Source organism: Drosophila santomea, chromosome 2R, assembly GCF_016746245.2.
Source record: "Drosophila santomea strain STO CAGO 1482 chromosome 2R, Prin_Dsan_1.1, whole genome shotgun sequence".
Classification (NCBI taxonomy): domain Eukaryota; kingdom Metazoa; phylum Arthropoda; class Insecta; order Diptera; family Drosophilidae; genus Drosophila; species Drosophila santomea.
In genome coordinates, this window is record NC_053017.2 from 11,707,498 (window position 1) to 11,734,331 (window position 26,834).

The 26,834-nt window shown below is 42.6% G+C and overlaps 4 protein-coding genes across 10 annotated transcripts; 2 read left to right on the forward strand and 2 right to left on the reverse strand.

The window, feature by feature from the left end:
• Nucleotides 1-205: 205 nt before the first annotated feature.
• On the reverse strand, nucleotides 206-9,720 carry LOC120445019 (TWiK family of potassium channels protein 7). 2 transcript variants are annotated; one of them, XM_039625091.2, is made up of 4 exons: nucleotides 9,036-9,720; nucleotides 8,219-8,310; nucleotides 8,000-8,156; nucleotides 206-1,465 (listed from the first exon to the last, which is right to left on the reverse strand). In XM_039625091.2, the coding sequence occupies exons 1-4, from the start codon at nucleotides 9,442-9,444 to the stop codon at nucleotides 429-431; spliced, it is 1,695 nt and encodes a 564-aa protein (XP_039481025.1). In that variant the 5' UTR covers nucleotides 9,445-9,720; the 3' UTR covers nucleotides 206-428. The 2 variants fall into 2 exon arrangements, with proteins under 2 accessions (XP_039481025.1, XP_039481024.1); XM_039625090.1 differs by lacking the exons at nucleotides 8,000-8,156; nucleotides 8,219-8,310; nucleotides 9,036-9,720 and adding exons at nucleotides 1,646-1,803; nucleotides 1,869-3,943.
• Nucleotides 4,457-5,790, forward strand: LOC120445062 (probable H/ACA ribonucleoprotein complex subunit 1). Its single transcript, XM_039625186.2, has 3 exons — nucleotides 4,457-4,711; nucleotides 5,043-5,417; nucleotides 5,476-5,790. The coding sequence occupies exons 1-3, from the start codon at nucleotides 4,528-4,530 to the stop codon at nucleotides 5,622-5,624; spliced, it is 708 nt and encodes a 235-aa protein (XP_039481120.1). The 5' UTR covers nucleotides 4,457-4,527; the 3' UTR covers nucleotides 5,625-5,790.
• Nucleotides 9,721-10,906: 1,186 nt separating the features above from the next.
• Nucleotides 10,907-13,539, forward strand: LOC120445030 (rab GTPase-binding effector protein 1). 2 transcript variants are annotated; one of them, XM_039625111.1, is made up of 6 exons: nucleotides 10,907-11,056; nucleotides 11,111-11,652; nucleotides 11,707-12,491; nucleotides 12,555-12,690; nucleotides 12,749-12,865; nucleotides 12,929-13,539. In XM_039625111.1, exons 1-6 carry the CDS (start codon nucleotides 11,002-11,004, stop codon nucleotides 13,229-13,231), a joined length of 1,938 nt encoding a protein of 645 aa, XP_039481045.1. In that variant the 5' UTR covers nucleotides 10,907-11,001; the 3' UTR covers nucleotides 13,232-13,539. The 2 variants fall into 2 exon arrangements, with proteins under 2 accessions (XP_039481045.1, XP_039481046.1); XM_039625112.1 differs by having other exon boundaries at nucleotides 10,925-11,056; nucleotides 11,117-11,652.
• On the reverse strand, nucleotides 13,266-25,286 carry LOC120445031 (trehalase). Of its 5 annotated transcripts, none has more exons than XM_039625114.2 (8): nucleotides 21,280-21,400; nucleotides 17,308-17,507; nucleotides 16,591-16,780; nucleotides 15,649-16,527; nucleotides 15,169-15,567; nucleotides 14,957-15,107; nucleotides 14,058-14,130; nucleotides 13,266-13,587 (listed from the first exon to the last, which is right to left on the reverse strand). In XM_039625114.2, the coding sequence occupies exons 2-8, from the start codon at nucleotides 17,466-17,468 to the stop codon at nucleotides 13,578-13,580; spliced, it is 1,863 nt and encodes a 620-aa protein (XP_039481048.1). In that variant the 5' UTR covers nucleotides 17,469-17,507; nucleotides 21,280-21,400; the 3' UTR covers nucleotides 13,266-13,577. The 5 variants fall into 5 exon arrangements, 3 of the variants coding, with proteins under 3 accessions (XP_039481048.1, XP_039481050.1, XP_039481049.1); XR_005615717.1 differs by lacking the exon at nucleotides 13,266-13,587 and adding an exon at nucleotides 13,648-13,978 and having other exon boundaries at nucleotides 14,053-14,130; nucleotides 14,491-15,107; nucleotides 21,280-21,399; XM_039625115.1 differs by lacking the exon at nucleotides 13,266-13,587 and adding an exon at nucleotides 13,648-13,978 and having other exon boundaries at nucleotides 14,053-14,130; nucleotides 21,280-21,399.
• Between the last annotated feature and the right edge of the window lie 1,548 nt (nucleotides 25,287-26,834).

Below are 26,834 nucleotides of genomic sequence, written 5' to 3' on the forward strand. Positions count from 1 at the left end.
CATTTGGATTGGCACCCCGACTCCTTGTCACTGGGATTTTGGAACGCATTCCCGTACAAAGGATATGCTTTTGATAATTGCATTCCGGATTGAGCACAATTCCACACGGATAACAGGATAATAGACTTTTGAAAAATATATCAATTTATGATTTGAATTATTCAACATAATAATACCCACTTTCTTTAAAGGAAAATTCAAAACATTCATTTGCGTTGTCAACTCGCGCGCTTTATTTCATTAACATTAGACTTATGCTACGATGATGGTGAGTAAAATTAAATAACAAATAAATGAATATAGAGTTTCTCGCAGAACAGCGTTCCGGTAAATTCGATTGAAATTGCCTTGTCATTTTTGGGGTTTCTTACACGTTAACTTTGTCGGATTTTTGGGGTATCTTAGGTAGATAAAAGATCCCTAAAATTTTAGAAAAACCTATGCTTTTTCTTCTTCTTATTCTCCCCCTCCGCCGGCGGCTGGGGATCCACGGAAACCTGTCGCCTGGGCAGCAGAGGGGGCGGAGAGACATCCCCATCTCCACCAACATCTCCTCCAACTCCATTGGCATCCACGCCATTGGACACTGGCGATAGGGGACGCGGTGCCCGCAGGATCGAGGTCAACGGTGGCACCGGGGAGTGGCCATTGCCATTCGCCTCCTGGCCATCCTCCTCGATCCTGTCCAGTCGCGAACCATGCACCGATGCCAGCTCGGAGGGAGTCTTCACCTGGGAGCCGCCCTCATCCCCCAGTTCGCTGGCCATGTTCATGCCAATGGTGGCGCCCACCTTAGCGCTGGCCATCTTGAAGTGGTCGCTCAGCTTGATCTGCACCACATTGATGAACATAGAGGTCAGGGCCAGGCCGAACATCAGATAGATCATGCTGACCATCACGTAAAACGGATTACCGGGCACCAGGTCGCCGAAGCCAATTGTGGACATCGAGATGAACACGTAGTAGAAGGCATCCAGGGGAGTCCAACTGGGCTCCATTATGAGAAAGCCGAAGGATCCCAGCAGGATGTACGTAATGAGTAGCAGCGAGGCCACCGACACTGGCAAATTGAACTCGTCGTCCACCTCGAAGGTCTCTGGGTACGGCGATGTGGGTGTCTCCGGATGCGAGGTGCCTACCGATCTTCCGGCCTCAGCATCCGCCTGCGACTCCTCGTCATTATCTGCGCCGGAGTTGCCGAAGAACATGCTCGGCCTGCGGATGGCCATGTCGTACATCGTGTTGAAGCCTGTCATGGCGCTCCGGATCTGCTGCTGCTTCCGTATCCTGCGGCAGGAGCGGGTGTAGTACATCCGTCGCACATACACCCACAGGAACTTGACGCAGCGCGTGAATAGCTTGCCCAGATCGGCCAGCACGATCAGGAACATGGGGATGCCGATGATGGCGTACACGATGGTCAGGGATCGGCCCATGCCCGTCTTTGGAGTGATGTGGCCGTAACCTGGAAAGGAAAAGCAAAATGCCTTGGGTTTAATAAGTTAAAGAAGATGGAGGGTTTAGATCTTTATACTAATATATATCCTATAGATAAAAACTAATCTATTAAACTAATAGCACGGATCATTGGTTTTCTCTGATTAAGCAGTGGATGGTTATGGGTCCATTGTGTCTATCCCATTACCTATGGTTGTGATCACGGTCCAACAAAAGATGAAGCAATTGACAAAGTTCCATGACTTTTGGCCTGGATAACGTCGTAGCCCCAACTCGGCTAAGTTATTCAGTTCATCCTCGAAGCTGCGCAACTTCTGGCGGGCAAGTGACTTCCAGTCCTCCTCTCTGGCAAAGATACAAATGAATCACTCACTGAAACTGGGCCACCACTCTGGGGTCGCTGGTACTACCTCATGTTGTGGCTGACGTCCCACAGTCTATCTATGAAATCCCGCTTCACCTTGCGCACCTCGCACTTGTATATATTCTCCGCGGCTCCTTCCGTGTACCGGAACAGGAGTCCTCCGAATCCCAAGAGCATGGCCATGCAGATGAGATAGGCAATGCACCTGTTGCGTAGCTGACGCAGTTCCTCCACCTTTTGGGGGTAGTCCAGTTTGAGGCGTTTCCATTCATGCCGTGCTTCTAGGCTGAGGTGGTACAGAAGACTCCTGGAAGCCAACTTCTCCGGCTGCAATTCTGTGGACAGCTCTGTGATGTCATCGCCCTTTGCCTGAATCTTCTTCTCGCGTCTAAACAGATTTTTCATCCGCTGCCAGAGGGTAACTTTGGGTTTTGCTTCTGAGATGGGTTCCTTTGGCAACAGGCATGAATCCCCAAGGGACTTTGGAGCTGTATCCGGCTCATCTGCAGTAGTTTCTTCAGGAAGATCTTGAGGTGCCTGTTCTTTTCTTTCCAGACTGCCCGATCGCTTCGGTCTAAGCGGTCGCTCCAAACTGGAGCTGCGCTTCTGAGGCTTCTCCTCCTTATCGGCTAATCTCAAGCTGTGACTCCGACGCACTCCCTCGGCCGACAGGATTTGCTCCGCCAGGGCAGCCTCCGCTTTTGCCGCCCGCTCAGCTGCCTCCATGTACTTTTGCATCAACTCCGACTGCTGTTCCGCTTCCGAGATGCGAGGTTTTATTACCTCGCTTCTGGACTCGCCCACCTCCAAGTATTCGTGCTTCCGCAGAATCTCCTCCCGTTGCTCCGGAGTCTTGGATCGTCGCTGGGGTCTCACGGGCGACAGCGAGTTGTTCCGACTCACAGAGAGCCTTTCCGGTGGTTTTGGTTTTGGAGATGGCGATGCTGATGGAGGCGGTGGCGGTGCTCCGCGGATTGGGGCAGCTACAAAGCCCTGAGGAATCTTGGGTGCTCGGGGCCGCGGGTGAGTTTCCTCCGCCGCATCGGCATCGGAGGAGCTGAACTGGGTGGAGGACTCTTCGTAGCCGCTACTTCGATTGCGACCCCGAGTCTTTGGCGCCTCCTGCCGCTGCAGTCGCAGGCTGTGGATGAGACGGCGACGTTCCTCCTCGTCCTGCGGCAACTGGATGCGATCGCTGAGCTTCCGGTAGCTCTGCAGAAGGCGCTTTCGCTCCTCGTTGTCCAGCTGCTGGCGATGGCGCATCTTGTGCTCCCGCTTCTCGCGCTCGAAGAGCCGCTTCTCGGACTCGAAACGCCGTCGTTCGTCCTCAAAGCGCTGCAGATTCTGCTCTAGTCTGCTTAGTGTATCATGTGTCTGGCCGAGATTAGCAATGGGCCTCTGCTGCTGACTGCTGCTGCCGGTGGTCAGCTCACTCTCGCTGGACTCCTCTTTGTGCCGCGGCGAGGAAAGGCTGCGATGCTTGATCAGATGATTGGCATCGGGACTACTCAGCTTCTCCGCCTCCCGAGGCTGCGATTGACTGCGCGCCGAGGAGCTGGCAAAGGTCTTGTCCCGCTTTCGTAGGATCTTGCTCTCATGGGCAGAGAGGGTGCCTGGTGGTCTTATTTGCATGCGCACCATCTGCGGAGACGGATCCGGTTGGGCATCTGGACTGGCATCATCCTGGAGCTGGATCGCCCCAGTGACGGGCGTCTGCTCCCGGTGGCTGCGACCCAGGCGCCTCCGATGGCGCTGCTGCTGCCTGGCGTCCATTGGCTGCTCCATCTTGTCCAGCCGCAGTCGTGTGCTAGTTTCGCGATCTATCTTTGTGCTCGTGCTCATCATCTAGCCATCTATTAATCTATTTTTAACTACCAAACGAGGCGTTCATATTCCGCTTATGAAAATATGCCTCGGGTAATTATATCACTTTCGATTGCAATTTCGTATTACAAGTAGTTTGCACTTTTTTAAACTTTAAAAGTACACACTTGTCTGGGAATTTTCTAAGATATTTTGCTATATTATTTATTTGCATATAGAAATGTATGTATACGCTTCTTTCGACGTCGCGACACGATCCAATAGATTTGGCTTTTATTTCTCGCTTCCTCAACCACGGCTGGCATCCAACTGCTCTCAGCAGTTGGAGAAAATTCAAATTTTCAATTTCAGTTCGGTTGTCTATAATTTTTGTAGATGTCTCAACAGCTGTTCGAATATATGTAGCTGTGTGAGCTATATATAATGCATCCAATGATGTATGGGACTCTCTCTTACATTGTGTTTTATGTTCTCTTTGTGAATATTTAGTGCTTATTAAATAAGCACCAGGAATTTGTGCTAGTTAAACGATGTACCCAACCAAATGGGTAAATTAATTACTTTAAACTATTTTTTAACATATTGCATTAAATGAAATTTGGCTTTAAAGAAATTCCGTAAGAAATAAACTTTTTTAAAATTGACGCCCCAATTTATTTTATTTCTAATTAACAAAGTCGATGGTTTTAACTGATTAATATTTCAAAAAGTCCGCCTCTTAGGCCAAGTGTGACCGTATAGTAAGCAAACGTATATACTGAAACACATGGCCACAGCTATCGATAAATCGATCAAGAAATTTGAATTTCTTCCATCTCTAAATATTTTGGTTGATCGAAACGCGCACGTGTTTTTGCGTTCAATATTAATAATATTTGAAAATGGGATTTGGTAAACCTCGTGGCGGCGGTGGCGGCGGCGGAAGATTCGGAGGAGGTGGCGGCGGTGGACGAGGATTCGGAGGAGGTGGTGGTGGCCGCGGTGGCGGCGGCGGACGCGGAGGTGGCGGCGGATTCAACCGAGGAGGAGGTGGACGTGGTGGCGGCCGTGGAGCCTTCGATTCTGGTAAGTGAATGGAATACGTAAACTATCCCTATACATAACTAACTGCACACCTAAGCAAAACTAAACATAAGTTGGTCATAGAAAACACTCAGTTAATACAGTTTGTATGAATAGAACTGCAAAAACCACGTTGTTCACTTATATTTTAAATAGCCAAGCCGTTATAGGCTATAATCATGTGCTATATATATAAAAATATTGGCAAAAAAAACACATCTGGAAGTGTCTTCTAGGTATATGCTTTCTTAATTGTTCGCTACTTTCAGGCACATTGCCAAATATTCATTTCCGCTGTTACTTTAATAGTTATTTCTTGTTTCTGTCATTATAGGTCCACCGGAGAGAGTAATCCCCTTGGGCAACTACGTTTACGCCTGCCAAAATGACCTTGTGTGCAAAGTTGACATTCAGGATGTTCCGTATTTCAACGCGCCCATTTTCCTCGAAAACAAGGAGCAAGTGGGCAAAATCGACGAAATCTTTGGTACAGTTCGGGACTACAGCGTGTCCATTAAGCTGTCGGACAACGTCTACGCCAACAGCTTCAAACCAGATCAGAAACTCTATATCGACCCAGGAAAGCTGTTACCTATCGCCAGGTTCCTGCCGAAACCCCCACAACCAAAAGGCGCAAAGAAAGCCTTCACAAATAACCGCGGCGGTGGCGGCGGTGGATTTGGAGGCCGAGGTGGTGGCCGCGGAGGAGGTAAGCTAATGAATTTCATGTTTGCCAACACAAAGTTCTAACTTATTTTTCTCAACAGGTGGTCGCGGTGGTGGCGGCGGACGAGGTGGAGGTGGAGGCGGTTTCCGAGGAGGAGCTGGTCGCAATGGAGGAGGTGGCGGCGGCGGAGGCGGTTTCAACAGAGGAAGAGGAGGCGGCGGCGGTGGTGGTGGTCGGGGTCGGTGGTAGTTTTCAGTATCAGATCCTAATCAAAACATTTAAAGTGTACAATCAAATAGTTGTACATGTCCAAATAGTTTTTAAGCAAAACCTCATCATTTGGGTATTGTTCGCTGACCAACCAATCGAATATTGTACCTTAAATGATACTAAAATAAATTTTCCTAAAAATTTACATTATATTTAACTGAGAACTTTAAGCAGGGTATAACATCCGCTGCTAATTGTACCGTAGGATTTATTTTTAGAAAAGAAAAAGTAAATTGAACTTTGAGTGAAGAAGAGATAGAGAAATTGTCAGATATATTATCATTTGTGAAGACAAAGTTAATTATCGATGGGATGTCAAACATTTGCTCATTTACCAAGAAGATAGTAGTTCTCACACTAATTACAGTTTATCACAAATGCGAAAGAGCTGAGATAATACAAATTTGAGTGGAGCGATCTTTAGACGCTGCAACTTTTCAAGTTTACGATAAATGCATGAGTAGATTAAATGGTTGTATCACTATCATCGTCTAGGATTCAGGGAATAATGTATCGAATTTATGAGAGAATCGCACTCATCCGAATTCCCTTGAAATTTTATGAATGCTTCGAGGTTTGTTTAAAATGCCCAATAGTGTTTGGTATGGGGGTTTCCTTCCGTTCGATTCATGCATATAATTTGTTAAATTTGCAGCTGTTCTCGAAACGAAGAAACGTTTGTGTAATTATATGTGCCAAAAATCGAAAATAATTTCTTTTGGCTTCTCATATTTTATCTTTATACCCTGACTGACGTCATTATTGGCATAGAGCATTTCTCCACTTCCAAAACATGAATAAATTAAATGTTTTGTATAATTTTCATCAGATACTTCCCGGAACCCCTTTGGATCCACTCCCCTGAAACGTTGATGACGGATCGTATTCGCTTTTATGGAATTTCGCTGCGATTTTGTATTTGTTTATTCTCGGCCATTTCATTCAACATTTCCGAATTGCCTTCGAGATTTGTTTTCCATTTGGGCATGCACCATTTTTATAAAATTGTCGGCCTTTGCCTCCAATCGCCCATAGAATGGGTTTAGTAAGCGTTATTTTAATCGCACCAGCAACAGTTTTATGATTTCCCATGGGGATTATGAAGTGTTTTCCGGTTTATCGATCAGATCGAAATACAGTTCGCTTCGCACATAAATCAATAAAAACCAGTCATTAGAAAGATTATTTGTATATCTTACGGCTCACTCAAGTGATTAATTGGTAAATATTTGATGGTCTCATGGGTGAATTGTGTAATATTTTTGTGACATCTTGTGCTTAAAATTAGCCGAGTACTAAATATAGTGAGCTTAAATATTCAGGTGAGTCACTCACCGCAGACCTCCAAAAAGACTCTCGATTTCAAATGAAGTGCTAGATCATAAAATCCCAATGAGAAGTGCTCCTCAGGCGTTTGTTTTGTTTATATCTGTGCCAATTTTGACAAGTTGATTACGCTGAATGCACTCAGTTGAGTTTGCCATCCTGTTTACCAGGCCGCAAATTGTGTCGTCGCATTGTGGCAATAATTTGGCAATTTGTGTTAATTGCTTGTGCGTTGATGTGGGTGCAAAGTTTTCCACACTTGCGGATTTATTCGAATTTCCCACTTTTTGGCTGTTGGAAACTTGTCAAAAGTGGCGACGTACTGCCAGAATTTATTTACCAAAAATACACTCACTATATTTCCACTTATCTTACTGAAAATTTAACAAGTCGGCGGGCCAAACATTAAATTTAGAACAAATCCAATAAGCGAGACAATCGAATAAAGGGGGCTATCAAACCATTAACTCACCGCATGTTGAATGTGAAACATAAATTCTTAAAAAATAACAATCATTTAAATTATGATTAAATACACCCCGACGATTTGCTCGGTCGAAATCATTTCCATTTTCATGGCATGTTTATGGTCCTCAAAAGTCTTTTGCAATTAAAAGTGAATGTGATTAAGAAAGTGTAGAGCGATAATTCGGAGAAATTCTTTTATAAGGTGAAATTGCTTTTGGTGAGCTATTTACAGGTCTCAATTGAGAAAAGTGACAGTATTCCAAAGAATTTCGAATCCTCTTGAGAAATCTCATAACTGTCTGCACGAGAAGAGACACAAATTTCGTATCTCACAAATGCCGACGATCGCAAAAATATGTGAAACTATTTCCATCTTTTGTGTCACAAATTTCGTTGGCTTAACAATGAAGAAAACATAACATAAATAGACCGTCTTGCGTCCTAAGAAGTGATATGTGTATATGTATATCTTATCTGCGTGGGAGTCTTTGCACTGGCAATACACTTGGATGCCATCGAAATTCAGCAAGTTGAAGGAGGAATCTTCTAGCTCTACTCACCTATAGTCGTGTAAATGGTTGCGGAGTAGACCATGGCATCCCAGAAGGACCAGGGATCCGTATTGTCTACCATTCCAGTTCGCAACAGAGATTGTACCACCGTTGGATAGGTGTTCATTATGCGCAGCACCTGACCCTCGAACTCCAGTTTGGACAACTGAAAAAACCACAAAATGATTGATTATCTTGACATCAGTATGTAGCCCTATTTGGTCTCACCGCTTTCAGATCATTGGAAACCTTATGCATTTCGTTGAAAAAACTCTTTTGCTGATCCTGCACCACAAGCTTTTCCTGATTCGCGTGACGAACTGAAAGGGAAAAGGGAGTTCTTAATATTTGGCAATAAATCAAAGGCATTTGGTGCATGGAATTCAGAAGTTTTCCATTGGAGTGACCACCCCATGGAGAAGCACCCGATCCGGGACTCCTCCATCCGCCCGTTAATCATCTGCAACTGGACGTCTTGGTTGTTTACACGACAGATTGTTCCCCTCGCAGATGTGATTCATTCAGAATCAAAAAATAGGTGTATCTGTGTACCTACACTGGTAACAAAATTGTAGCTTAGGTATTTCAATTGATATTGAAAACATTTAAGCCAAGGAATAAAAATCATCTCTACTACAAATCAAATTGAAGCAATAGTTTAAAGAAATAGTCCTTTAACTTTGTTTTAAGAACCTAATAAAATTTGATTTAAATACTATAACTACTGATTGTTTTTTCAAGTGTTCCATGGACTCGGATACCGAAATCAGTCGTCTGCCAAATTGATGGGGATGTTTTTACGATTACAATACAGCGCAGGTGTATTTATTTGAATCTCTGGAAACTGAACTGTTTACTATTTTCCAAACAATTGCCGAAGAGCTTGATAAGCAAACAAGCCCATTTAGTGCACTTCATCTTGCGGATCTCTTGAATATCTTTTCTTTGTCGACTGTAACTTAATGAAATTGTCTTTAGAACTGTCTTTGGAACCATTTTATCTCCAGGTAGTTGACAGGCGAATGTCCAGGTTTGTGGATCTCACCTTCGATTGTGCGGAATAGGACGGCACCACCGACGTTGTATAGGGCCAGGATGACGATCAGGAAGATGTGGGTGAACCACCGGCGCGACCACTTGTACATGCCAAAGGTCATCTTCTCGCCGAAGCTCAGGCCCGACTTTGTGATATCGAGGAAGCCCTCGTAGCCCTTGGTCACAAAGTTTCCGTATCCGAAGGGATTGGCCACTGGTGGCCAGTAGGGGCCCTGTGTTCCATTGCCGGTGAAGTTCGTTTGGGCCGTATAGGGTGGCTGGGCACTAGGTGGCATCGATGCCTGGCTCATTGCCGATCCGCTGGTCAGGTTGTGGATATTGATCCTGGGCGGGCGGTTGGCCCTTCGGGACGGCGGCGGAGTGCTGGGAATGGGTGTTATGCTCTGGGTTTGCGACATGGTCGGTTACTTGTTATAGCCAGGAATCTATATGGATTCTTCTTGAAATTTTATTTCTAACTGATATTCACAAGAACTCAAAACATTGGGCACTTTATAGTCATTATTCAAGTTCCGCTCGCATATATCGTGACGGTTGTACTTATATATTTGTATTATTTTTAAGTTTATAAGTAGAAATGCCGTCGCGATTCCAAGGCGCCGCGTATTTATTTCTTCGCGTACTTTTTCCGATGCTGGCTGTTCTTTTTTTCCCGCTTCCGACCGCCTCGTTCCTGAATCCAATGCGAACTGAACGGACGCCAAATATTTTGGCCAACATCGGTGCTGTTGTCGCTGGGCATAATGCTCTAGTATTTGTATCAGCCACGAATCTCCGGCTGCCGACTGACTATGACGACATCGAAAGTCATGAGCTCACAAGCCTTCCAATAAGACCAAGAAGACCCAACGGATCTCAGCGTACACTGACGAAAAGAATTGTTTATTCATTTCATGCTATGACTAAAATAATGTTATTGTCTATAAGAAGATTAACAATCGTTTGAAACTGTCATGATTTACAGCATATGATTTTTATTAAATATTACAATTTTTATCAGTGTACAACCATGATAATTGTATAATTACATACATATGTGTTGGGTTCCCTAGGCCGATGCCAAAATTCTGAAATCGAGTTTTGTTCCGTTTAACGCGCAGTTCTCTTATCTCAAATATTTTGTTATATTGCTATATTTAAATATGTTTTCTCATTAGCTTGGCCATCATTAATGAATTAGACCTTTTCCTCACATAATTTATCAGCGTTTTCTCGCATTCTGGCTCTTAATAATTTGCATAAAATTAAAAGAACGGACGGTATTAGTCATTCATGTCCGGCAGTCATTTACCTTTTCATAGAATTATGTCTAATATTTTCCGCCGTTGTCATTTTGCTTACACTTTGGTGAAGCACTTTCTAGGAAATGCTTAAGAAGATTTTGAATCATATAGAAAATGAAACGATTAAAATGCAATTAATAAGTTTATACACATTTTTAAAATGTTTATTTAAATGTGTTTTGTATTCTTTCTATTTATTTTCTTTACCCATTTGTTTTCTGTTTCTATTTATAGTGTATTGTGGTCGGCGATAAGAAAACTTTTTAAGAACATCTCAAGTAAGAGATTTAAAAGGACTCAGGGGGTATATCTATTCCAAGATGGATTCAGAGATCAATCTTAAAAACCGGTTTTTAAAACGTTTTATTTATTGTGATAATTGTAGTGTAATACAATTAGACGTCAATTGCAATCGAACCACATTCTCTATATTAAAAAGTATAAATTTCTAAACTTAAACCCAAACAGAGTTTTTTAAGCTCAAAAAGATCGATTTTGAAAAACCTTTTTTAACGGCACTACCAAGCAATACTTGGGTATTAACTATCGGTATAACTCAAATATGGTAACACCGCAGGTAGTGTTGGGAAGCGCCTAAATGTATATGTTCTAATTGGTGCGCTCACATATGTACATATAAACTATTAAATTGGCCATCACACAATATAGAAAATGGAAGAAAACGAGACCCGATCGGAGGCCAGAGACCCCACGGACCTGGCCAATGGTAAGGCAGCAGCTCTGGGTGCTTGCACAGCCGAGTATTAACCCATAACTCCAGCGGCAGGTGAGGATGACGCGAAAAACCAGCCCAAACTCAGTCACCTGCAGAACGAGATGCGCAAAATGCAGAACGAGTTCAACACGCAGCGGGCGAAGATGCGGGAGCTGTACATCCAGAAGGAGGCGGAGGTCAGCCAGAGCCAGCAGGAGCGACGGCAGCTGCAGGCGGAGCTGGACGAGCTGAAGACGCACCTAATGGTGGCGGACCTTAAGTCACAGAACGAACTGCAGCTGAAGGACCTCAAGGCCCAGGAGGAGATCTCCTCGCTGCAGCAGCTGGTTCAGGACACTATTGAGGAGTCCGCGCACTACAAAGGCGAGCTAGAACGGCACAGGCTTGAGCTGGCCAAGTACCAGCAGATTCACCAGCTGGCACAACAACCGCAAGCCGAGTCGTCCGGCGGAATAGCGCCGCAGGTGCTGAATCAGGTCAAAAAGACACTAGGTTCTGTGCGCAAGCTGGGCACCGACTCCCTGAACAGCAGTTTTCAGCAGGACGAGGACATCCGGGCATCGAGCAAGGGCAATGGCAAGCAATACGTATGTATCTGGAACTGATCCTTCCATTTTCAAATGAACTGAGCTTTTTAATAGGCCCCTGAGGAGGCGGAGATGATGCACTCAATCGTTGAGCAGCTTCAGGAGGAAATGAAGGCGCTTAAAGTGAAACTGCGCGAACAGGACGAGCAACTGCAGGCCAAGTCGGCGTCCGATGAATCCGCACTGCACAAGTCTACGTCCATGGACGTCGCCGAGAGCGCCTGCGAGTCGTGCAGCTCGGCAGAAAAGAAGACCGAAGAGCTGAATGCGCAAATAAACAAACAACAGAAACAGGTGGATCTGCTGCAAAAGCAGCTGGTGGAATCACGGGAGACTCTGGTCAAAGAGGCGGCGCTGCGCAAGGATCTAGAGGACCAGTGGCAAGAAAAGCGGGAGGCCCACAAAAGCGAAGTACAAAGCCTGCGTGACCAGGCCAAAACTAACGAGCAGCGACTACTGGACATGCAGCAAAAGTTTCTCGAAACCAAGGACGAGGTCATTAAGCAGATCCAGCGCGTCTCCGACGACCGAGAGCGGGTCAACAAGCAACTGGAGACGTTGCAAGCGGACAACGACTTTTTGTCCGGTCGCTATTTGGCCACGTCCGAGGAGATCGACAACCAATATATCAATCTGCCCAACACGGTCGTCGATCTCCACGAGCTGATACTGCGACAGCAAAGCGAGTTGATTCAAGCACGTGTCAGTAGCGAATACGAGCGACAGAAGTGCACCAGCACTGAAGATGAGATTCAGATATTGCGGGCCCAGCTGGAGGAGAGCAACAACGAAAGGCGGGCCTACAAGCGCAAAATGCAACTAGATATCAAGTCACTGCAGTAAGTTAGAGCCTCTGTCGAGGATGGTGTACACTTTGGCTCACGTTTTAAATGACTTCCCAGGGATCGGGTGACGGAGCACTTGGTCACGGTACAAGCGCACGAGACCAGCAAAACCCAACTGGAGCGCAAAGAGGCTGAGCTAAATAAACAGCTCTCCGAGTGTCGCGTGCAGATCATTGAGCTGCAAGAGGCCAATGTAAGTTATCATATCTAGTTGTCACAATAGAATCCTCGCTAACCAGGTTATATTACAGGAAAAGTATGCCAAGACAAACGCGGACTACAAGACGAAGATCAAAACACTACAGGAGGAATTGTCCACCATGGAGACGGTTCAAAAAGACTTTGTCAAACTATCTCAAACTCTTCAGGTGAGTGCGATATAAAAATGTATGGTTTATTCACTTAATTAATTACATTGTGTTGTGCCACAGATGTCGTTGGAGGAGCTGCGGCATGCCGATACGGAGGTGCGTTGGCAGGACGACGATGATGTGAACAACTGTCCCACATGCAATGCCTATTTTACGGTCATGGTGCGCAAAATCCATTGCCGGCACTGCGGCCACATCTACTGCGATAAGTGTCTAACGAAAACGGTGCCATCAGGACCACGGAAGCGAGTGGCCCGAGTTTGTGATATCTGTCACACGCTGCTCACGCCAAACACCGCACCCTATTTCAGTCAGGGACAGCCGCCCCAGCAGCAGCAAGGCCAGCAGCAGCAGTCCAACTAGGCGTTTTGGGCTCCAAGCCCAAGTTATTGTGTATTATGTGTGATTAGTTGGTATGTCCTTGAACTCTATTGCTCTGTTTCTGTGCTCCGATATTACGATTACGATCCGAGGTCAAACCTTTTCAATGCCGCACTGCGTATGCGCGTGTCATTTCCACTCTTCATTTGCCAATGTCTATTTCGGATGTTGCTGCACCTTATTTTGGCTCTATATAACGTAAGCGATGAGTTGTCTATTTTAGCTTTTATCGTAGGTATGTTTTCATAACTGAATTTAACTCAAAGCAAATATAAAAATAAAAAAACAAATAATGTTTGTTGTTTGTCGCCGCACATCTCTATTTGAACTAACTTTTCCTGCAATAGAGGTATTTTAACTTAGTTGAGTCGTTTAACTTAAAGACACGCCATGCAACATTAAGTTTGTGTTCTTGTTTATTTAAAAATGCTAAGAAAAGAGTTTGTAAATTATTGTTAACAATTGTATTTGTGTCTTCATTTGGTTGCGAGGAGCTAGGATTGGTATAGGTATTTTCTAAATATTAAAACGTAATAACAATGTCGGGCATGCCCATATAAATTCAGTATATACAACTCTCACTTCAACTACCAAATATTGATAAACTAATACTGCAATCTCCGCACTCAACGAAAAACGTTAACAACTACAGACTCAACACACGCACACACACGGAGGGGGAATCACATTACTTGGGAAGCAATTACGAGTTGTTTTGGCACAGAGTGTCTGCGGAAGAGATAGAAAAATTATTTGCCAATTAGCCTGTCGCTTGTGATAGATTTCGATCCGATTCCACTTACCTCACCATAGAAAACGACCCACTATCACAGCAACTAAAGCCACAGCTGCCACGACTACGACGCCCATCACACGAGTACCTGGATTGGAAGAAAATATATAGATTAGTACGTATAGACGGCAGAGTGAAAATCATAAGCGTAGGAAACTGCTGGCCCGAATTTGATATCATGCAGTTTTAGAAGAGGTAGTGTGGCATTTGAACAGTTTCCTTGAAGCGTGGTATATTTGCATGCTAGTCAAGCCAGGATTGAATATGTGGTTAGCTTCTTACAGCAGTCATTTAGCCTATAAGTGTAAATATTTGGGGGACAAATACCATGGGTCAGTCTGTTACAGGTAGTGTGCTCTGGATCTGGTGCGTGGTGGTTACTCTTAACATTGCCTTCACATTCACATACACAAATCAACCACATACAATGACCCAATTGAACACTTACTCGTGAATCCTCAACTTGATAGCGATCTTTGCGATTTTTGCTTAAATTTGGACAAGTCACACGAGTGCGCAGACGTGGACTGGACGCGGTTTACATGGACAACAGACAGTACACAGATGCTCGACGGACGGTGGACTTCTGATCTTGATTCCTGGCGGTGCTTTAACTGTAGTGCTGTGGTTCGTGGTGTTTGGCTCGAGATGTCGATGGTTGGTACAGATACAGATATAGGTTATAGACAGCGGCGTTTATAGGTATAGAGATTGCGCTAAGCGAGAGAGAGCATTTTCTTAGCCTAAGTATGAGCAGTTGATAAGCGCTTCTGGATGGATGCTTATAATGTACAAATATCTAAATACAAGTTTTCAAAAAAGCTTTGGCTTCGAGCCTGTGATGATGCTGACGATGATGTCTGATGGATTGCGTTCTGGCCTGGCTGCAGTTTCTTTCTACTGCGGCTCTTCACCTGCTGCGCCGCCTCCACCGGATCCACCGGTTGAAATTTCACGCCCGTGCTTGCTCAGCCACTCGATGATGACACCGTTGGACCAACCGAATCCAGTCTGTACCTCGTACTCCCCACCGCCGCCTCCAACTCCGAACTCATCGGCGTTGTACTATAAATACAGATTCATTATTGTAATAATAAATGAGTGGAATTCGAAACCCTCAACTTACCTTCTCGTACATGTGCCTGTCCTTGCTAAACGCCGCGAAGTTGGTCTTCACCCACCTGGTGGCCCACTTCAGTGACATATTCTTTGCCTCGGGCGTGTTCAGGTTGTTCAGGCCCTCGACCAGGATGTACTGCATCGGAGCCCACACATTGGGCGCATCCCACTGTTCTCCGGTGTAGCTCAATGTGTTGGGCACTCCACCAGGGTAGCTGTCCAACTTGTTCCTCTCAATGTAGGCCATAACAGAAGCCGAGATCTTTTCGGATTCCGAAATGTTGAAGGCCTTCACCCACAGCGGCGAGAGATTGGTAGGCGTATAATAGTCGCGCGGCTTCTGGTTTATCATATCGTAGTCCAACCAGACACCGGCCTCCTCGTTCCACAAAACTTCCTGGATACCCTGTAATATTATGAGGTCCATTAAGTATCTTCATCTATGACTATTTTCACAAATTGTTGTGGTAGATATAATGTCTCTTACCAGCAGAATTTTCTCGGCCTTGGTCTCGTACTCGGTGACCTTCTTGGTGTTGCCAGCTTTGGAGTGGAATTCGGCAATTAACTTGGCGTTCCAGTAAAGATAGGCATTCAGGTCGACGGGCACAATTGAGGTGGTACTCAGGGCGGTGCGGTTTCCATCATTGGTTCCAGTGGGTGAGATGAACCAGCGTGAGCTGAAGTCCATTCCCGATTCGGCGCCTGCCTTGAGTTCACTGTAATGGAGTTCCTTGGCCTCATCAGTGGGGAACTCCTCGCCGGTCTCCACATCCTCTCTATAGGATTCTGGTCGCGGTCCGGACGACGAATCACGGTACACACACAGAATGTGATTCTTCACCGTCACATTGTGATTGTTCACAAAGTACTCGAACTCGTGTTCCAACGTGTCCAAGGCATCAATGGCGAACTTGTCATTATTGGTGAAGTCCACGTACGACTTGACCATTCCGGTTAGAAGTGGAGGCTGGGAGCGACCGTGGTAGTAGACGCGACCGCCGTTGGGAATAAAACCGAAACGATTCACAATGGATAGGAAGTTCTCAATCATGCCGCGCGCTGTGTCATACATCTGGCTGTAGAGGAGTCCACGGATGATCCAGTAGGAGTCCCAGTAGTAGAACTCAATGAAACGACCGCCGGGCACGATCACGGGATTGGGCACGGGAATGATCGAGTAGTACTCGGGATTCTTTGATACTTCGTCCTTCATCTTGCGTCCCAAGTCCTTCCAAATGCTATTCAGCTCCACGCCCCATTGCTTAAGATCTGGGTCGGAGATCAAATCCAGGAAACTGGGACTCTCCTTCCAGTCGGAGGGCGTCCATGCCTCAAGTTCAGTGCCAGGTGCACTGAAGTATTCCTACAAATGAATGTAGAGTGTCACTCTACAGTTTCTGCAAGGGATTGGCTCTCTCGAACTTACATCGACAAACTTCTTGAGATCCTCACTGGTGGGCGTCTGATTCTTGGCCTCCATCATAGCATTGAAGTCTGCGAGCGTCTTGTCGGGCGAATTGTTCAGTTTCATGTCCACAAAGGTTTTCGAATCCGCAAACAATTTAGGCACTGCTGTTTGGATGGTGTGCAACAGATTGCCCTCGCAGTAGATTTCACTAGAATATACAACAATTAAATAAATTAGAATATAATATATTTAAATATATAATATATGAAAATTAAAAGTACACAGGAAATATATCACGCTTTTTCTGTTTTGAAAAATAAGAATCTTTATAAATTTAAATTTATTTGCACAGCCTGAGCCAAAAAATCCCGGATGAGGCTTACGTAAGCCAGAGCATAAAAGCGGCTTATTCCGATTCCCATTCCCATTCCCATACAATACACACTACACTGACAGCACTAATTAGTGCAAATAATTCTCGAGTTAAATGGATATAAAACCGCGCCAGCACGAGTATCCAGGTGGTGCCGGTGCTGGTTAGGTGAACACCTGTCCAAAGCATCGATGAATCGTATCTGCTGATCAGATACGGGCAAAGCAAATGCACGAATAACCAACACGTCACGTTTATGGCGCCGTGAAAGGAAAGCACTCAAGCTGAATACCTGGTGATACTTCAGCCTCGACGATGCCACGATTGGTGACCAGAGTGCGGAAGTCCGTCGGGTAACTTACCAGCTGGCGAATGGATCCTGTGCCGCCTCCTCCTCCTCGGCGGGAATGGCATTGTCATAGTCGGTGGTGAGATCGGGTAGGCTGTAGGACTTAGCCTGGGACACGGCCACCAGGCAACTCCAGCTCACGAGGAGCAGGCTGATGGTGGAAAACTTGAACATCCTTTCAGTGGATCGCCGTTAATAAACTGAACTTTCAATCTGCGTGAATGAGAATACGAATTGTGGTTGCTGAGGCTGCTGATGTAGGTAGGTGTTATATCCTTTGACGCACAGGATATGCTCGCGAACCCTGAATGCAAACTGAACGAACACAAGCACCACAACCAGCGCCAGTCAGCGCAAGAATACTTCTAACTGTTCCGCTCGATTCCATTTTTATAAAACTAATTTAATCTACGAATGCGACGGAGAGTGCGACTACGACGACCAGCGATCGGCAATACGAGCGATCTTCGGGCGGGGGCAAGGTGATTTCTTGAATCCAAGTCATCGGATCCGATGGGGCGGCATGGGTTGGGTTTGCTTCGACCGTCGGGTCGCTCGATCGACGTACGGGTTGCGCATTTGGGGGCGCGTTTGGTCTATTTTTAAAAGCGTCAAAGTGGTCCCAAACGTAATTGTCGGGTTCACCTGCTCCAAGTCTCGTGAACATACCATATACATGTACCTATGTATACTCGTCAACCATTCATTAGCTGCTCAATCGGCATATTGGTATCAGTTCTAAGTGCCTTGGTAATTACACACATAGAGTTTCCCAGTGGCAAGGGGCATTCGACTGGGTTTTTGGCACACCCATCATTTACATATCGTTAACCGATGTATGAATATTCATGGCGTTGAGCCTTCGGATATCTATATGCATATCATATTCATAACTCATTTAAAGCGGCACCCGCATCCCTTGATGATTTGTACTTCCCATACATACATTATTTGGTACATCTGTCTGAGGAAGGTCCCACTGTAATGCCAATTGGTCTACTGATAACGCCCAATTTTTGGGATTTTAGGCCTAGTTTAAATGCTAATAAGTAATGCTCCACTTAGGATAAGCAGTGTGGAAAATTTTCTTGGAATTCAACTAACCAGTAATCCGGAAATTTAAAGAGTTTAGCCCGATATCTCAGCGATTTGCATTGCAGTGCAGATTAATTGCGCTGAACCTGATTTGAGGTCACTGAAGAAAAGTGACATTCGCCTGCGTTTTATTTATATCCATCCATGAAGCTGATACGTTTTCAAGACTATAATTAGAGTGGGTTGTGTGTTAGTGACACGTGTGTCTGGCCCCAAATAATGGACCGGAATTGCGCCGTTTTGCACGAATGTCACTCTGCGTAGAGGGGGCATAACGAGTCTTAATTGAACTGATTTGCTGAATAAGGATCGCTTTCGAGAGATTAACGAATGGTTATATGTACATATGTGGAAATTTAAGGCGCAGAAAGATGGTTATGTGATGGGATTGGTAAACTTGAGCCGAGCTTAGAATAACTGACTTCTCAAACTCAAACATCGAAGGCCATCGCATTGCACAACATACATGTATGTATGTATTTTATGGAACATCAAGTGTATGATGAATTATCGCAGTGCGATGATATAACCCCCCTATGGCTCGGGAAACAAAGGGAACTCAAATACGCGAAACAATTGTGCAATTTAAATTGAGCCTTACGGGAGTGAGAACCAGAAAGAGAACGATACCCTGAGAAGCCCATTGTTTAAATCTTTCTGTGACGACAGCCACTGGCAGGTGCGACTAAATCATTGATCTAATACGTCACAAGTTGTTAACATTTATGATTCCATTAGCGAAGTTATTCAGCATTTATAAGTTGGGATCATAGACGGTCGTAATAATTACACTTCTTCAAGACACACTCCATTGAGTTGTATTATTTACTTTCTAGTTCCGCTCTGCGTACGTAACAAATATTTGATTTATGGCACTTTTGGAAAACATTTCAGATAACCATGGATGACAAATAGTAGGCGCTACAGCTGGCCCTACGTGTCAGGCATTCGAAAAAATTGTTATATCAACAACTCAGAGGGTTTTGAATTCCCCCTACGGGGACTTCCGATTCCGCATTACTCGAAATCACACAATTCCGACTTAAATTCCATATAAATTATAAAAATGCAGCCCGAGACCCCCAAAAGATGTTTTCAGAATCATGAAACAACTATTGTTTAAACAACAATTTATGGTGCGTGAACAAAATAATTAACTTTAATGAATGGTCGTTCGCACTCTCACCATTTAGCGGGGCATAATAGCTTGCCAGTTAATTTATAATTTGTTTATATAGATCTTTATTATAAATATTTATTGTCGTCATCGATGGAAGCGATAAGTGCCTCGGGTGACGTTTTTGTTTGCATACAATGCCCAAAGTTTGTCAATTCCGATTTTTGACCCGGGCTCAAAAACAAAACTTTGCCAAAAACATTCAAGGACGTAGTTAATCGGTATGTGGGCCATTCAACGCATTCGTATAATTGCCGTTTAATTTAATCGCACAACTAGCTATTAACTCTCAACGGTCCGTTTGCTGGCTTAGCCGAAATCTCTAACAAATACCTATTAGGTTCAGAATGACATGTTTAAATCCGCGAGGAAACCGAAGAAACACATATAAAAACTGGAAATGTCATTAAGACGCCTGCATCAGGTTGAATTAACTTGTTTTAGATACTGTGCGTTTTGCTTTGATTAGCCGTTCAAATGCCGATCCAAAAACCTTCAAAAGGTTATTGAATCGTTAAAAAAAAGTGTTCTAGCGTAAGTTAGTTACTTATAGTTTTACCAAAGCAAACTAATTAAATAAGGTTTCAATAGAAGATTGATATTGAGTGGCTCCAGTACTGCGCTTCAATCTTAATCAAATAAAGTCAAATTTGACCTAGTAACATAATAATCCACTGGAGCCTTAATCTTCAATCTTGAGTGGGCAATAAAGGTTTATCGATTGCTCATGAGATTGAAGGCATTGAACTTAATCTTAAAGATTACTTAAATTTTCGTTATCATGGGCATTGTTAATTGCATTGATATTGAAAATAGATCTTGAAGTAATCTTTTGATGGAATTTCACTTGAAATACTGCGACATTCAAGGCGCTTTATCGCCTTCAAGCTCTTCAATTTTAAGAATCATTTTCCCTATATACCCTATATATACTTTCCCTTCCCTATATATACTTTAGTGCAGTAAACTTGTTTTCGGGCAAGTTCAGTGATACTGATAAATTACTGATTACTTTGCAGGAGTCAGCAGGTTCAAGTGCATATATACTTTGGAACTTAGAAAAAACATTAAGAAATTAATTTTTATATTGATAATATTAAACAGGTTAAGCAACAGAAAGTACATCTTCCAGTCTGGCAGGATCAGCTAATTTCAGTTATTAACTCATTTCTTAATGAAATTCGCAACTCAAATTAGGTGCAATTAATTTTAAAACAAAAAAGTGGTTTCGGCAGTGAGAAAACGAGACTTGAAGCGATGATACTAGACACCCGTTTATATTCTATTCAGTGTAAGATTTCTGTCCGCAAGTCCATTTAAATGCTAAGTGCCACAGATCACACGGAGACCACAGATCACTGACACCGCAAGTCAGTGAGTAAAAATAACGCAAATCCACGTTTTCAACGAGATAAAGCTCAGGGAAAATATCAACAGATATCAGGGAAAATGTCAGCGACCACAACAATTTGTATTGAGAATTATAATTTAATTGCTTTTGTATATTCAGTTTGCGGGTTTTGTTTCTTTTTTTCTCTACGGCCGAGAATTTCATGCCAATTTAAATTTAACAAGTTACAATTGTTTTCGGAGTTATTTTTCAGTTTGAAATTAATTTCCAGTTTGTTTTCGCATTTCACACACTTTTATTATTGGCAATTTCATAAGCAAACTACGAGTTTTTATAACTCGCTCACTATCTGTATTGTGCACCTGATTACTATATATGAGCGGACTATATACACTTTCGTTCCTAATCAAAAGCGGTGCTTTATCGCTATAAAGCCCCTGCGATGTTGAGCGTTTGAAGGCAACGATCCGACTGCCTCGTGCAGATCCAAGTGCTGGAGATTTAAATTTAAATAAGATTTTTGCAAAGATCTGACCGAAACAGATTTACCCCGTGTTCCCTTTGGGAAAAGAAGCCCGCACAGTTGTTAATTGAATTCAACTGCGTTTTCTGTTTACTCTTTTTAGTTGAGAACGTTAGTTAATAATGTTTATTGAAGCGTAAGCTGACACATTTTCATTGATTGATTGATTGGCGGCGAGTAGAGAAAATTATGCAATTTGTGAAGCACAAAGGCGTACTCATCTTAATGTGGAAAATTTTTTATTATTTGGTGTGACACGGAAACCGTAAATACTTAGTCTGATTTTCTAAAACCTCGCTCTTCAAAAATTTCAAAATTGAGGCGATAAGATAGAATCGCCATGAAATGAATTGATGTGGTATTTAACCCCCTTATTTATCACTAAGTTATGATCGTTGCCAAAAACGATTGTAAATCACGTTTGATTTGAAAAAATGATAATTCATTATTGAGATAGGCTGGAAGTTGGCTATATAACAAATAAGTAGAAATTGTTTCAGTGTTGAATTTATTTATTAATAAATACTGATTATAAATTAAATTATTGATAACGCCATATCCAAACATAATTATAAATTTAAAAAAAAAAAAACACTGTCATTACTGTTCGAATAAATCACCATTTATTGGTTATTATTTGTAATTATAAGCTACGCATCTTAGAATACGCATTTCACATGAGTAAATTGCATATTTCCGGTACATTCATTCGACTTTTGTTCATTCAAAATACGTTCAAAGTTGAACTGCTTGCGTATATTAAATCTATACTCATGAATGAGTAAACTTCGTATTTCTTTAGTTATCTAAATATTAATGCTTATTAAAAGATTTCGAGCAGGGATGACTTTTGGGCGTAACATAGTGTGGATGGGAAAGTATCAGGTGACTCAGATGGCCCCCCATTTATCGCTCTATCTGACTGCAATCTAGCCTCACCTGAGCCTGTGGCGACTGCTGCACCTCCTAATCGCATACTGATTTAGTTTCTTTAAAGCACAATGGAGTCCCTGGAAGTGGGGAAATCGGGACAGACACTTGATGATATGCATGACAAGCTGAGTGTGTACTAAAATCTGAAACCAACGGTTCCAGAGGGGGATCTGTCTCAATTGATGCCTTGTCAGTCTGTCTGCTGTTGTCTGGACTGATAAGAAAAGGGGCAGATAATGGATTAATTTACGATTTAGCTGGGCTAGCGAGATCCCTGTGACTGCTACAAACGTGACTGCCGTTATTGCTCAACAGCTGCCTCCAATCGGCTCCTAACGGGTTAATCCGTTTCACATTACGTATACGACGTGGACACACCGCCAAACAACGACCAATCGCAATTCAGCTCTACACAGATAAGTGATTCTAACTAAGTTCGTGACAAACAACAAATAACAAATGTCAGTTACATTTGCTTCGATTATGTCTGAATAGGCTAGCAGTCTGTTAATATTAATAGCTCTAAAATTTGCACTTTGAATAATTTGAATCGTTGCGGTTTTTCACGTACATAAATAAAAAGAATTTCTAGAATTGCTTAATATTTATGGGAGTCTTTGTAATAGACAAGCCATCACATTGAGGCTGAACTAATTACAAATGAGTGCAAGTAAATCAGAGCTTAGTTTTTTCCTATTTTATAAAAATATATAACTTAAGTCGATGGGAAGTGAAAAAAAAATTACAATAACTTAAGTCGATGGGAAGTGACATTTAATTGATAACAAATTTCCATGTTAATGTACATACATGAAAATGCACAACCTATAAGATTAAGGCACATTGGTTTATAATCGATATTTTGCGTAAAAATATTTAAGTAGAGCTAGCGAAATGACTGTGTTAACTAAGTATTACATTTAAGAACGTTCATTTGAATTCCATTCCATATCTAGAAATATGTATATGCCAACTTTGTATACATTCGTTCTACATTATATCACTCATACGAAACTTACACGAGAAGTTATTTGTTAAGCAACACGAACTTAAAAGTAGGCTGCACTTTTCGGATTCCCCAAAAGTATGCTACGAAATGAAATCAGCGGCTAGTAGATAAGCGCAATCAAAAGGAGGGGCTCGTTGGTCTAATTGATAAGCCTGCGTGGAGAACTGATAACGCATTGTAACGATCGGACTTCTTTTAGCGCCAGGTGTGTGTGTCCTTGAGATCGCACAACTTGTACTTTAGTCGCGTTTCTCAAAGTGTATGCACCTGTTGCAGTTCTGCGCCACTGAAATTCCAAAGGTGTTCCGAAACAAGGTCATATGTGACTATGTGGCGACACGTGCTTAACTGCTTGGGCTACTTATAAAGCTATTTTGTTTTAAATAACAATGCAAATGCCTATGGATATTTTAATTCTAACACGAAACATATTCAATATTACCCTATGTTTATTGTCTTTAGTTTTAGGTGCATAGTTCTCTATTTTAAGAAAAGTTTGGCTTGTGGGAACTTAAAAGTAACGATGCGAGAACATTTACGCTCTTATCGAACGGCGACACTTGTGAACACAGAAGAAAAGCAAAACAAAAGCAAAATAACGAAGGTGCTAATGACGGAGTTCGTACACCCTTATATTATATGTAGTTGTGGAAAAGTTTCCACAAATTGGATATATTAGATAAAGCGATTACATTGCGGATTATTTCCACCTACATATTAGGTATGAATGTACTTTTAATTGCACGAATTCTTGTATTTAAACATAAAATGATATTAATAAAAAAAGTATTTAATATTTTTATTTTAGGTTGAGTCGTTTCAATATTACGACCAGACTAAGTGATATTATTCATATGTGATAGGAGTTGTTTTGAGAACTTAAATTCCAACGAAAGATATTTGATTGTTGACAATTCATGAATCCACTTAAAAAGTATTGCTCCAATATAGGCAAATAAATGTAATGTCTTCGATCACTTTTGCCCAACTTAATGAGCGGGCTCTTATCCATAACTTTGATGTTTCCTAAATATGATAAATGACAATACATTTTTCTATGGTTCCTGTTGGAGAAAAACTCGAAAATAAAAGTGCTAAAACTAATTGCCGCAGCACAATCGCGATGAAAAACAAGTGATATTTTGGCTCGCCGGCAGATTTGCAAACGTAAGCGTGCGTGAGAAGAAAAAAAGCAAACAAAACCGAGTGGCATTGGCACCGAAAGGCAAAATAGCGTTGGTCTAAAATAAAACTATCCACTATATGCGGCTCTATATATACGAGCATTTGGCACTTTGGCGAGACATTTGCCAGATATGCGGCGGGCAGGAAAGTGAAAGCGGGTAGCTAGACAACAGATGTCTGAAGTTGGCAAGTGCACGGTGCACAATCTGCAGAATTATGCAACACAATATCGATCAGAACAATTTGTTCAGGCAAACTTACCCATTTCCGTTCATTTTGTGATTGCTCAATGGATTTGCTGAGTTCGACGCCATATTGCGACAAAGAATGTTGTTTCCTGATGTCGCAAAATATCTTGAGATTCTCGCAAAGTTGAGCGCGAGCAGCGGAGATTTCAATTTGACTAAAATGTTTTGTTTATTCTTGCCACTTGTTTATCACGTCAATATGCGTTCTTTGCATTTATCACGCGGTTCGATCACTGCCGTATTATTATTCGTATTTCTATTCACCGTCGACTGGTTACTTCTTTTGCCTTCGAGCAGCGCCACGAGACTAATCACGACCGTGCAACTTACGGTTGTTAAATAGTTTTCGCTCAGCGAATTTCGCGCTTTTTCGCTCTGGTTCTCACATCAGAAACTTGGATAACAGCAGCGCAAAGAGCGAGCGGATTGTATTTTACACTTTTATCGGTGAGATATACACTGTCAGGATAACGGGTTGCAATTATAACCCACTAAAGCAAATCGTTTGATCAGATATCAAACCATTAAAATCGAAAATTCTAAATAAAAAACAAATGATTTATAATTGCTTCATAATTCATAACTATCAATATCAAATAAGCAAAACCTATCTAATTATATTAGTATTTTTGAAAGTGTTTTTATACAAAACAAACTTTACTGTGATTACAAAATATGCTCTTTCTGTGACTACAACAATTTTGGACTCAAAACAAGTGAAACATACATTAAAGCATTTTGATAAACCAAACTTATTATGACAGACTTTTCCAACACAGATGATTAATTTAGTGAATGATTAAATTCAAAAGTTCTTAGTTTTTAATATTGAAATTGTTGGATAATTTAACAAAGATTATTTTAAATTACTCGCATCATCAGGAGAAATTGATTTGCTCTTTCAATAAATATCCTTTGGACTTGCCAATTCAAATACTTTGCTGCATACTTTTTTGCAAAATACCAATCTCAATAAAGGTTTATTGATTCTAAGCTTACATATGTATATCGTGGATACCCCATCATTATTGTCAGTGTACATTGACAGCTGTTAGCGAACGTGCTTGCGAGAGAAAGCGCAAGAGCGAACCGCGTATATGTTGCTGGATTCGGTTTCTCTGGTTGTGATAAAAGACACGCACACAGTAACACTAGCTTTTGGAAGAGAGTATTTTACCAGATCGTTTTTAGAGTGTGTGTGTGATATGTGCGTCAACCGGTACATTTTCTCTATCCTTCGCGTCTCTCTCTTTCTCTCTCTCTTGCTCTTTCCGCACACGCACACTTCCTCGTTTTGCGAACTTTGTCCACGACATATTGTAAACCCCCCTCCCATATTTAACACTACCCGTCTCTTTCTTTCCCCTAATGCAATTTGCAGTTGCATTTGAAATGTGACGTGTTGACAGTGAATTGGCGACAGAGTAAACAAAATGTTTAGTAACCTAGCATAGATTCGTTTAATGGATATGTTTTCCGAATGTGTTTTTTGAGTAAGTTCCAAGGTGCCCTTGCCAATTATTACATAGGTGAGTGTATAACTTTCTGCCTCCCTTTTTCTGCCAGACAAACCGGTTCCGAAAATTATGCCAGTCTACAGACTCTACCCACAGAGACTGCCAAGTTTCGCCCAAACAACACAGCACGTTTTCATCTCGAAATACCAACGACCTTCGCTTGTGACCTTTGGGCAACCACTCGTGAACACATACACGTACTCCTGCATATACACAACAAAAGCCAGACAAAAGATAAGCATTACTTATCAAAAGAAGAAAAACTCCATTGCTGATCGACCGGCAGTTGCATTATTCACAAGCTGTATTTAAATATCAAAGGGTTCCGAAGTCAAATCAATCGGCATAAATGCTCAATCACGTTTGTATCTTATCCCTTTGGCTGTTTTTAGATTGTGAGAGTAACATGAAAACCAGTTTTTAACATTTCACAGACAAACAAGAGTTGAACACACACACTTGCGCATGTGCAAAGTACATAAGTGTGGGGGCTCGTCAGGCA